The sequence below is a fragment of the Phalacrocorax carbo genome, chromosome 3, assembly GCF_963921805.1.
Source record: "Phalacrocorax carbo chromosome 3, bPhaCar2.1, whole genome shotgun sequence".
Classification (NCBI taxonomy): Eukaryota; Metazoa; Chordata; class Aves; order Suliformes; family Phalacrocoracidae; genus Phalacrocorax; species Phalacrocorax carbo.
Window position 1 is genome coordinate 82,985,885 of NC_087515.1, and position 13,266 is coordinate 82,999,150.

The window sequence follows — 13,266 nt, forward strand, 5'->3', positions numbered from 1 at the left end:
CTTTGGTGCTGGGCTCGCTGGCGTGTGCCAATGCCGCTGCGCTCGTGCTGCAGCGCGCAGAGGGTGAAAGCAGGAGGCACAAAGAGCAGTCATTTGGATCAGTCTCCTTCATGGGCCCCTTCAGATCCCTGAAAATTTCTGTCTCTCTGTCAAATTCGGAAGTTACTGAAGAGGCTTAAGACTTGTTTGTTAGTTCACATGCTGGTAAATGCACAGAGTGATTTAGTAGGCCTTGTTTCCTTGGAGAGCTAGGCTAAAAATTCATCTTTAGCTGAAACCCTTTTTCTCCTTTTCTGCACACACCTAAAATAATACAAAGGGCTACATTTCAGGGAAAAATTTGTCTTGTTTCCTTCTTGGCCGCTTGAACGTGTGGCAGCCCAGGGCGTTGGAGCACACAGCCTGGGGCTGGTTGGCACAAGCAGAGGCGTGAGGCCTCTCGTCCTGTTTCCTTGGGCGGCCCGATGGGCCTCGCAAGCCTTTCACTGAGGGTCTTAGAATTCTGGCTTCACTATCCTAACTGGGGCAAAACTAGCTTTCAGTATTGGAGTCCCTCGCTACTCTTCATCACCCACCTCTTTTGAGCAACATGAACTAACTGCTTGGCTTTCTGGCATTTTCTCGCATGTTGTCACTGCGTTTTAGAATAGCAGAAGTGTTGGACTAGAGGTGAATGGCTCCATGCTCGGCCAAGAGTTCTGCTTTTTGTGAGAATTTGGATTTGTATTACTGCAATGGTGGCACAGGCATCTGTCTATTACCTTTACAAATACCTTTTCAGTAATTCCAAATTTGCCTGCTCCCTATGCTTAGAAAAGTGCCAAGTGCAGCAATTAGCTAATCTTAGGATGTTTTTTCTTCAAAATTCATAAATAGCTGATACCAGAATACTTCTGAAGATAAATACTAGTTTAAGAAGTCATGTAACAGCAAGTTTTTTTAGGCTTAAATTGGTCTTTGGGGCTTCCTTTTCAAAAGGCATGTATGCTGTTTGTAGCTGGGTTTGACATTATTTCTAACTACCGAAGTCTTTAGGCTAAATAAGGTGGTAAAAGTTGCCATGTAGCTATATATTTGAAATTTTCAAAATTAGTGCATCTGTGTAAGTTTCTAATTAGTCAGTGGTAAAACATTGATGATGGTGGTGATCTCTCCAGTCTACTTATTTTCAATTAAAAATATTAAGAATATTTACTAAAGGTGCGTTGTGTTTTTGTGCTGGTCTCTGTCAAGTATGGTAGACAGTTTTAGTACGTATTTGCACAAGAAGCTGGAGAAAGCTTTCCAGCAAATATTTTAGAACTATGCTGTGACACTTCATGCTATTTTTCTTTTTAATAAGAAGAATGCTAAAGAGATATCTGTAATCAAAACTGATAGGAAATTAAATTGGGAAGAAGACTGTTCTAGGCCTAGTAGGCAATATTTGCATATACTTTCAATCTGATAGTCTGGGTTTTGAGTATTGTTATAAGAATAATTATCTTCTTTTTCTCCTGTAACTGATCAATTTCAGTGTTTTAACTTCAGATTTCAGTGTGATTTAAAAGGAGTCTTGACCAGTAATTGTAGGCTGAGTCTTCTAAGAAATTAGTTTTTATGTTTTAATACTCATTTTGGAATTTTTCGTGCTGTGATTCATTTATTTCTACTAGTCTGTAGTTGAAGTAAAATTGCATAGTGATCTGTGGATACAGAAATACAGAAATAGAGGGTATGCTGACGTGCTGAGGAGAAACACTATTAAAAAGAATAATTGGCTGTGTCTTTATTTGCATATTGAACTTTTACACCTGGACTAAAAATGTGTCCGGGCTGAAGACCAGATTTCCAGTGTTTTTTGTTGCACTGCAAATATAGTAATGAGAAAAGCAATCAAAAGTTGAATGTTGAGTAAGAATTTGTTATGAATGCGTTATGTTTATGCAAAGATCTTTCCCAAAGACAACGTTATATGAAAACTTCTCCATCAGCTTCCTTCTTACTTAGCATTCTTCTATCTTATAAGTAAAAATGAAAGCTTTTATTAGGGGAATTCATAGAATTTTGCTGTTTTTCTTTAATCTGCTTGTTTCTAACTTTACATTTAATTCATTATTTTCTTCCAATTGCTGACTGAAAGTGAAGCTAACTGGGTTAACAGACAGACCCTTAAGACCTCACTGATGACAAGTAGTAACTTCTCATTCATTCTCAAGAAGCTGGCACTTGATTCCGCTGGAGGCTGCCTGAGAGCCAGGTGCTCCTTGTCCCGTTAGAATGCCTGCTTGTGAGCACATCATTCTGTCATATCTGATTCCAGTGATCAGTGAGGCTGCAATATGAGAGTTCTCCAGCCCCTGTACCAAGGAACAGCCATCAGAAAGGCATTCTGCATACACATGGTTTATCTGCACCTTGTCTTCAGAGTGCTAGAAGTGCCTGGCCACTGTTCTGTTGTGAGGCAAGTGCAGTTAAGTTGAGCTTGCTAAGACTCTATGCAAGTCTTCTAGGTGGAAATGGTTCCTAGGACTGGAAGATCATTTCTGTGTAGGTGGACTTAATGTGATGGGTTGCGTATTCAGAAATGCCAGGCTTGAAAAAAGAAAAGCAGATCTGAGAGCTGAATTACTTTCTCACATACCTAATACCTGTTTTTAATAACAAGGGTAAGAATTTATGCTTTGTCTGGCTTGTCTTATTTTAATCAACCTGTAAGAAACATGAAAATACAGAACAGCTGAGATTTCTCTTTAAACCAAGTCGTCCTCTATAATCTGTAGATGTTAGAGGTAGTGATAGTCCATTACTTTTCAGCACAGTAGCAATCAGCAATCGGTGTATATATTATATCCATGAAGTTTGTGTTGAATTTTCTCATGAAAAAAAAACCTCAATCTTCAGTGTCTTTGGTTTTTGTTACTGAATCTTTTAAGCAGTAGCTAACATGAATTTTTCTGTCTGGTACTCTATATCTAGACAGCTTGTCCAGTAAGCCTGTAGCCCAAGAAGAATGTTGTATTTTTCCTATCATTTTTGAAATGAAGCAATCATTTCAGTTACTTAAGAGCTACTAGAACAGAAGACATTTGAGATCGTGCAATGGAGATGATTCTTCCACTGCGGTTTCAAAACTGTGCCTTGTAAAGCGATATCATCTGCAAATAAGCTGCTAAGTGCAAGCATGGCAATTAGCTGTGTAGGTGGTACTACACAAACTAGAGCAACTGTTAGGCTATAAAGGTACAGAGATACAAAGGACAACCACTGGTTGGCTGAATTTGGTTTTCTGATTCATTTATTAGTGTAGAGCAGTACTTAGTACTAAGACTCAAGCAAGGTACAAGGACCATTCCTAGTCTATTTTTGTTCTTATTTGAAAAACAAAATATTTTCGGAGATTTATGGGATCCCTTCCCACTTCATAGATGCAGAAATCAAGAAAATGCCCTTGAGATGGCAGATAGTTTATGATGTCAAAATAATGCTCACAGTTCTGTACCTCATATTTGAGGTCACACTAAGGACTTCCAAGGCTCCCTGTAAATTGTGCCATATGGAATTGAAAACTGATTATAATCTATTTAACATTCAGAGTAAAATCTTGTTTCAATCTTGAACTGTGAGTTCAATAATAAAGATGTACTTTTAATGGCTGATCCGTACTTGAAAAAAATTACTGTGTCATGCATTTCACTGGGGTTCACCTTTTTGCTTGTTACCTGCTTGGGCATATAGACTGCTGTCTGTCTGCAAGACTGCTGCCTATGTCTCCTTGCTTTTTCCATACAACTAGCGTCTATTCAGTAGAAATCATTAGCATGGTGACCTTGCCTCACCTTTCTAATGCAATATGACACATCTTGTTCTTTGTTTCCTAGACTTATTACTCATTACACTTTCTTCCAGATATTGAGGCTATGCACATAAAATGATATGTGAAAATTATTCAAACAAATATGAGTGACCATATATCACACTCATCTATGTCTATGGTCACTGAGCAGTAGCTGAAGTCATCTGGGACCTTTGTTATTGAAGGCAGTCAGGGTTGCCTTTTGGGTACAATCTGTTACGGACTTAAGGAACATAATAGTTTGGCTGGTATTCAAGAAACCACCGATTGACACACAGCCTCTCCAACTGTTGCCTGCTGTCTAGTTTATCTCATTATAACTTAATAAACAGGCAACTATGAACATTCACTAGATTTCTTTGGCTGCTCTCAGGGTCTTGGACATTGACTTTTCGGGCCAAAATATATAATAATGTATGAAATCTGAAAGGCTAGCACCTACACTGAATACAGAATTATGCCCCTGTGCCACTTCCTGTATCGGAACCCTCACAGATTTTTGCAAACAAGATTGCACAGATGTTTTCTTCCTACCAGGCTGTCCTGAAAGGCTCATGATCTGGGTAACTATAGGTCTGAGAACTTTATTTATTTATTTATGTATTTACTTACTTACTTACATGCAGTGTTACACTTTGTTTAATGTTTTTTTCATCAGCTGTGTGAAGTAATTGACGGCATTCAAGTTACAGGCTCAAGTGCCAGGAACATGTGTCTGCCATTCAAGCCTTCACCACCTTTATTTCAGGCATGAATTTTCCTATTGTCCTGTTTTTAGAGTAAGCACTTGGGATGAGAGGCAGAAGCTTACTATGTTAGAAATAAGTATGGTGCTAGGAAAGTGTTGAAGAAATTACCAGAGTAACAGCAAGTTCCTCGAAATATTTTCACTAAAAGCTGCCATTAGGCTGTCATCAGCATGGTCCCCAGCCTTACTGTCATTCTAAGATTCATTGCTTCTAGTTGGCATTTGAATGCTAGAAGTTTCATCCCACAGACTGTTGGGTTGGGTATGACCCTGCTAACTCCTGGGTTTGATTAATGGAAAGCATTTCATTTGGAATGAAACATAATAATTAGCCTCTTAAGCTATGTAAATTACTAGCAGTGCATCACAGTTTTTCAATTTGCGTTTTCTCCTCTAGTAGACAAAGCAAAATGTTTAGAAGCAAAATATTGTATCCAAAATTCTTAAACAGCGTAAAACCTTTGAAGAAGTTCTCCTCTTCTGTAGTGAATATTAGCCATTTCTGTGCAGCTTACACTAGATATTTGTCCAAAAGAGCAATGCAGCTCATTGGGGGTTAGTGCTTTGTCACTTGGAGAGGCTTAAGAGTAGATAGGAATGACAAATTGCCTCATAACTTTCTTAAGCTTTCTATTTTACACAAATGGTTACTTTGTTTTTCTTCCACTACTGTCTGAGGAGTTTGATTCTTGACAGACATATTCAGCAGAGTAGTAGGGCAATCTCCTTGAATGCCATCAGGAGGAAGTCTGTTCTGGCATTAGAAAATGACACAGCCTCCCGTGACAAGTGATACATTTGGTTTTTGTAAATCAACATGCAAAGCAACTTTAGAAACCAGTCAGTTCAGCATTGTGCCTCCAGCTGAACATCCAGGCATGAGACTGAACTGTGGCAGTCAGGACTACATCAGCATTTAGTAGGTACTGGAGGGTGTTGTGGATTTTGCTCTTTTACAGTTGGTTCAGCCACTCCAGCCTTTGTTGATAACTAAAATTTATACCGTCAAAAAATGAAACTGCTATAGGAAAGGTTACGTCCTGGCAAAAGAAGGCTGCTTTATTTCTTGGTCAGATGTTTTCTGTGCCTTGGGGCTTCATTTTTCCTAGTAGGCACAAGGCAGTTCAACACAGCTCCTAATTTTATTTTTCCTGTTCCTTGATTTATAGAGTCAACCTGTCACTATAAATTAAGTGCTTTCCAGTGTAAGATTGATAACAGCAGTGAGGTGGTTACTTTGTATAAACTTTGGCCCAGGATTATTTGGGTATCGTGACTGTTTATACTAAAAATGTAATTCTTACAGTGGAAAGGTTTTCTTAAGGAAGCTAATTTTGTGCTATTTCTGAAGATGTCAGACTCAGCATTCACTTAATTGAAGTTGGATCCCAACAAGTGGTGTTTTCTCTCAAACTCATACCAGTTTTCATGAGTTACCATAGGGTGCAGTTGCTGCTTAGATCTTCAATGATGTCTACCATTATACAAGTTCAGATTGTTGTTTAATTTGTTGACTACTTTGGAAATCAGGCTTAAAAACTCCAACAAATGTTGAAGTTTTTCTGAAATGTTAGAAAGACTTATGAATGGATCCTGGCATGTCTTTGGAAGTCTAAGCAAATGAGAAGACAAAGAATTTCACTTTGAAATAGCAGCATTCTGTGGTAGTTCTTAATACCTTAATTAGGAAGCAGTGTGTTAGTCCTATAATATGAACAAATCTGGTGATTAATAACATTCGTTTTACAAGTCCTCAAGTTTAGTTATTTCTGCTCTTTGCAAACTACTTCTACCTTTGCTACCATTTCACCATCAATGGTAGGTGGTGACAGATCTTGCTCTAACTTTTTCTCGATGTCTCAGCACTTCTACTTCTGTCTTGGTTTAGCTTTCAATGGTTATTTTCCACCCATGATCCCTGGCAGGTTTCTAGTAGGCGTAGGAGACATCTTGTCAATCAGAACAGGTCATTGCTTCTGGTCTTCTGTATCCTTTAGCTTGTTCCCCTCAGTCTTGAACAATGAGCTCAGCCTGTCTTAGCTGAAAGCCTTCTTCCTTTTCAGACAGCAGCAAGATTATTTAGGTGATACAGACAGTTCTCAAACTGCTGGCAGCAGATGAATACCACACTCTGTCCACAGATCAAGAAGGCAAAATGGAGTGACTTTTACCACATGAGCATTGCAGAGTCTGTCATGTGTAATACTGTATGGGTTCGGTTCTCTTTGACTGATAGGCTGTCTGGAGAGTAGGATATGCAGTTTCACCTTGGTACTCTTCTGAGCTCCTAGCTCACTGGGGACGGAGTAAGAGATACTGGTTTTACTTCATGACCTCTGGCCATAGAGTAGAAAGCATTCTGTACCATTACTGCTTCTTCGTATGGCTCTGCTGTTCTAATTAGTTAGAACAGTTTTGATGTGGATGGTTTTTGTTTCAGGATATATTGGGAAAACAGGAGTGGAAAAAAATATCTTCCTGTTCCAAAAAACAATGTCACCCATTTCCCCATCAAAGCTCATCTTTTCTGACTGATGCTTTTCTAGCTTGTTCTTAACAGTTTCCAGCGACAGATGCTTTGGAGTTCTGTGCAGACCTGAAGGTCTACATTGGATGTTTTTGGGCTAATGTGTTGTTTGCCTTCTGGGGGTGACGGGGTGGTGGGGTGTGTGTGTTTGTTTTGGGTTTCGGGGGGCAACATGGTAAATCTGAATATGCTTACACTCTGTATGCTGCCTTGATGAGAAGCTTGTCTTTAAGCCCAGATCTGGTTGAAATGAAAACATTTAATTTCCCTGTCTTGCTGGTATTCCACAGTCAACAGGACATTAGGAAAGTTGAGGCAAGCTTGTATTCAGTTCTTGATACAATAAAGCTTTTTCAAATACACTTATTGCTTTTGTAATTATTTGTTCCCACCCTGCCTTAAGCATTTACCACTGGAAAATACCTAGTTCTCAAATTTACCAGTACTAATGTGCCACTTTTTTTTTGAAAGATAAAAACAAGGTTGCCGTATATCTTTAGATAATAGCTAAAATGTGGCAGTAAAGTGACAGCGAACAGTTATGCAAAAGACAAGAACTAGTGATCATTGTTAGTGAAGGCTGGATAAAGAGAAATCCATCATAGCTTGAGAAGCTTGACAGCAGAATTGACACCTAGCCAGCAGTTCCCTGTCCTGTGTTTTTGTAGTTTGTGTCTTCTATCTGAGTATAGAATTTTCTATTTTCCACATTTATTGCTTTTTTTTTTTTTCAGACTGCTTCTCCAATTTGCCATCCTGGGTTACTCTAATGAAAGAAATAAAAACTTCATATATTTCACTGCTGTTATTCCATGGTCTCTGCAAACTCTGCCATCACTATACTAATTTGCACAAACCGTATGTTTTTCATAGAAACCCTGAGGGCCAGGAGTAATACTTTTTTTTAATCTTTAAATGACAGCTTATATCATGAAGTACAGATTGGCCTGAAAAAAGGAATCATTGATCTGATGCCCTTGGTACTGTTCAAACTTCTGTAAATATATGAAGAGGCAGCATAAAGTTATTTCAAGGTGTTCCCAGAGCCACAGAAAAACTCTCTGTTAAGGAGTTGGCAAATTAAATACAGGACAGTAAGAGACCTCTCTCTTCTTTTTATATTTAGAAGAGAAATACTTGAATAGTACAGTGCTGAGGTCTTACCCTTTCATAGAACATCACGTCAAAGTACATCATAACTTTTACTCTTACCTGATACCTGAAGTTGTATGAATAATATTAGCAGCAAACTTAAAGAAGACTAAGGAGAATTCGCCCTGTTTTCCTTTTTGGAAATTGAAAAAAATGGAGAAAAATTGTTTTAAGCAGTATTAGAAATCAAGAATGGGTTCTTAGTAACTTACTGCTCTACCGTAATGCTTTGATTTTTAACTAAATAATTATGGATAAGATGGACAGGGAAGTGCTTTTAGTGTTTTGGGTGGGATTTTTTCCATTAAAAACAGTATTATGTAGAAAAGGGAACTTTAAATAGTGAAAGCATTACTTGCCAATGTGACACCCATCTACAAGAAAGGCTGGAAGGAGGATCCATGGAACTACAGGCCTGTCAGCCTGACCTTGGTACCAGGGAAGATTATGAAGCGGTTCATTTTGAGTGCCATCACATGGCATGTGCAGGACAACCAGGGGATCAGGCCCAGCCAGCATGGCTTCAGGAAAGGCAGGTCCTGCCTGACCAACCTGATCTCCTTCTATGACCAGATGACCTGCCTAGTGGAATAGGAAAGGCTGTGGATGGTTATCTACCTGGACTTTAGTAGGGCCTTTGATACAGTCTCCCACAGCATCCTCCTAGAGAAGCTGGTGGCTCATGGCTTAGACAGGTGTCCTCTTCACTGGTAGAAAACTAACTGGATGGCTGAGCCCAGAAAGCTGTGGTGAACGGAGCTAAATCCAGTTGGCGGCCAATAACAAATGGTTTTCCCCAGGGCTCAGTGTTGGGGCCAGTCTTGTTTATATCCTTATCAATGATCTGGATGACGGGATTGAGTGTGCCCTCGGTAAGTTTGCAGATGACACCAAATCAGGTGGGAGTGTTGATCTGCTCAAGGGTAGTAAGGCTTTGCAGAGGGATCTGGACAGGCTGGATCAATGATCTGAGGTCAACTGTATGAGGTTTAACAAGGCCAAATGACAGGTCCTGCACTTTGGTCACAACAACCCCATGAAACGCTACAGGCTTGGGGAAGAGCGGCTGGAAAGCTGCATGGCACAAAACAACCTGTGGGTGGTGGTTGACAGCTGGCTGAACATGAGCCAGCATGTGCCCAGGTGGCCAAGAAGGTCAAGAGCATTCTGGCTTGTATCAGGAAGAGTGTAGCCCACAGGAGTAGGAAAGTGGTTGTGCCACTGTACTCGGCACTGGTGAGGCTGCACCTTGAGTATTGTATTCAATTTTGGGCCCCTCAGTACAAGTAGGACATCGAGTTGCTGGAGCATGTCCAGAGAAGGGCAGTGAAGCTGATGAAGGGTCTGGAGAGCAAGTCTTCTGAGGACAGGTTGAGGGAACTGGGGTTGTTTAGCCTGGAGAAGAGGAGACTGAGGGGAAACCTTATAGCTCTCTCTACAACGACCTGGATGGAGGTAGTGCGGTGGGTGGTGGTCTCCCAAGTTAATAGTGATAGGACAAGAGCAAATGGCCTCAAGCTGCATCAAGGAGGGTTTAGATTGGGTATTAATCATATTGAATATTTTCACACTGAATATTTTGCTTCACTGAAAGAGTGGTCAGGCATTGGAGCAGGCTGCCCGGAGAGGTGTTCAAAGAACGTGTAGATGTGGCATTTCAGGGCATGGTGTAAGAGGCATGGTGGTGTTGAGCTGATGGTTGAACTTGATCCTAGAGATCTTTTCCAACCTAAATGATTCTGTGATTCTCAGAACTGTGTTCATCTAACTTGCTACAAGAGAATAATTTGAGTAAGAATCATTGGTCCAAAATAGTGCTTATTGGGATTAAATTCTGTTCTGGTGTACATCCCCTATGTCATGTGGTTACGCTGCACATGCTCACACAGCGTTATTTGTGCAAGTAGTAAGGGCTGAAGTTGATACTAGTCGATATTAGTGTTGACTTATTTCTTCAAATTCCTGCTGTACTCCACATCTGTGATTTTTTTTTTTTTTTAAAGGATGTGACTGTGAAAATGCAGTAGGCTATATCTCTTGTTCACTGGAATGGGAATAACTTCCTATTTATCTGACTTCTATGAGAAAGCATTGGTTCTCTTGATTTATCTGCTTAGATTGTGGAGGAATAAATTTGCAGCATAATTTGTGTAAATAACCGTAAAGTAAGATACATAAGGTTTAGTCTTGAGAAGAGTTAAATTTTATACAAGAATCTCTAAGAGAAATGTAGTTTTACATAGCAGACAAAATTCACAGATCTTAAATATTTCCAGCTGAAAACTTTCTATAATTTTCCCTTTTTGTAATAGAGAATCTGGCTGAATACTAGCATTTGTACCTTTTGGGTTGAATTATTTGGAGTCAAAGTTTATTAGTTTGGTTAAATATTGCAGTTCCATCTATAAATTTAGATTAATTTGGACAGTGACTTATGACTCTGTTTTCTTTGCAGTTGTTTGAACTGCTAGGTCCTGAAGGTTTTGAACTCATAGAGAAACTCCTACAGAACAGATCTCTGATTCTGGAAAGATCTTTGACTTGTCCAAATGATAACAGATTCCAGACTCTGCAAGGTAAGCAACAACAAAATTTTTATTCTAAAACAGGTAAAAACTAGTTTTCTAACTGTTCAGTTATATTTCAAACAACAGTACTATCTCTGTGTATTTAAAAAGCAAGTAAAAAAACCTGTATGGTCTTTAACCAGACCATGATTTCTTTGTTTTACAGAGGAAACAAATGCATGTTGTGTATATTTATTTATTTTTCAAATGCCTATGGGCATGTGTAATTTTTAAGTGTATTAACTATTTTTCTGTTTCTATTTTAATGGATTACTCTGGCAATATGTTGATCTTTGTTTATTCCTCATCTGCTTTCCTGTTTACTCTCTACTTCTGTGTTATCATTAAATGTAGGTCTTGGGGAGAAAAAGCACAATAACAAACATTTCTGAAAAAATAAAATTAAGCTTAAGGATGGATAAGTGAGAAGGAAAAAAGGGGTTCAGGTTTTATACTGTGATTTTTTGTTTTCATAAGATAAATTGCCTGGACAGAGTAATTCTTTTAAAATCTGTTTTACAAATTTCTGTTTAAAAACAAGTCTTCTCACTGTCTTCTCTGACAAAAAATAAATCTGATTGTGAATAGGTTGAGACTTATCCTAAGTCTTACATAGACGTAGCTCCATGCAGTCCATTGCATGTTCACAACATATGGAGTTAGAAAAATGTGAATAAAACTAGTAATGGTGGATTTATGTATCCTTGCAATAATTTTAAAATTCAAATAAACCCTTTTAAATATGTTTATCTTAAGTGGAATGTTATATAGGCAAGTGTTTAGAGGTTCACGTCTTATTGTGCTGATGGTTAATCTAAACTCATCAGAATAACACTTAGTTTTATCTGTTTGTGATTTCAAAGCAGAATGTCATGCTATCAGTATAACAAGGTTTTGTGTATAGGTGTTTTTTCCCTTCTGATATAATTAAATAATAAATTTAAAATGCATTCAGTAGAAACTGAACTATTATAGTTTTTCTTCTATGTGCAGATTTTAGTTACACGAATATTTTTCTTCTTGCTTAGCAGAAGTAGTATTTTGGAAGCTTTTCTGAATTTATTTTTCATTATGCCATCATTAAAATCTATCACAGTAATTTCTGCTAGAATGTGGAGGAAGAATATTTTCAATGTTGTGCATTTGAGAAAATAGGAAAGCATTACTGATTGTATGCTTTTTTTCACTGATGAGAGAACCCTTCTTTCATGGTGGTAAAGAAGTCAATGATATTTGAGTATCTTCCCTGAGATTGAAGATGCTCTGCTCCCAGTTCCGTTTATTAATTTTAATAAGGCTTTTTTCTTTTAAGTTGAACAAAATGATATTTCTAATGGGAGTTGAAGTTTTATCTTTGCAGAATTGCACTTGGGGAAGGGAAAAATTTGTGTCTGCAGAAATTTAACTTCAAGTAATTTGTGTCTTGAGAAAATAAGCACAAATCAAGGAACTGTACGTGTACTGCATTTTTGTAGCATGCTGTATTATTTGACTATTTCTTATGTAATTTATTTCCATGCAGTAAAGGTGATTGTTGTGCTTATCAGACAAATCAAGTAACAGTTCTTTGCCCTGGTGTGTTGAGTCTGAATTAAATTAGTTGGGAAATTGCATCCATTGTTGTCCCCTTTTAATATGAGAGTGAGTTAAAGCTACAGACATGATGGTGATAATGTGAACTTTTTGACAGTTTATTAGAATTTTTTCAATGCTATTTAACAAGTTATAGTCACCTTATCCAGTAGGCATGCTGTAAGAGGTAGGAGTTTCACTGTTACTGTAGGTGAAAACTAGGTGGCACAAATTGTTCAAAATATCAGTCAAGTGGATTTATTTGATGAAAAAAAGCATTCAGGTTTTCAGCTTTGGAGTTTGACTGCAAAAGTACGTATGAAACAAAATTGAATTAAGTATATAATATTCAGTGAAACCTACGTAAACTAATAATCTGCTTGCATAATTTTGAAAACAGAAGTACAAAAACACTGATATAGTTAAAAACAAAACAAATCTCTCCACCCCATTGCGTATAACAGACTTGGTTGTGTCTTTGGTTTTGGCCATAATGGCCTTAGAGGGTTGAATGTGACTGGGCTTTTTCGGGTTCCCTGCTCCCCTAGATTAATTGTTTGCTGTAATGGTGATGTGGTTCTGATTCTTCTTGATTCAGTCCTGCTTTCCACATAAAGAGGAGTCCTTGTGCTTGTGTACAACAGGATTTCTTTTCTCACTTGTTTAGGGAAATTACATTAGGAGCATGCTGTTGATACAGTCATTTTATCTAGCAAATATACCGTAATTGTTTTGTGAAGAGGCTGCTTAAAAAACCCAGCCTGTTTAATCTGTTTTCACACCATTCTACTCATCAGTGCATACATGTAAGAGGAGAGATAAGTGGCGTTTCCACTGCTGATTAAATTACAAATACAGAAAAGAA

General features: G+C 38.2%; 1 protein-coding gene across 4 annotated transcripts in view; it reads left to right on the top strand.

The window, feature by feature from the left end:
* The window catches only part of ASCC3 (activating signal cointegrator 1 complex subunit 3), a 288,816-nt gene that overhangs the window by 45,700 nt on the left and 229,850 nt on the right, over positions 1-13,266 (top strand). For all 4 annotated transcript variants that reach the window (XM_064447559.1, XM_064447556.1, XM_064447557.1 and 1 more), the window contains one exon: positions 10,718-10,838. In XM_064447559.1, coding sequence (XP_064303629.1) covers positions 10,718-10,838 — 121 coding nt within the window. The remainder of the gene's footprint in view (positions 1-10,717; positions 10,839-13,266) is intronic.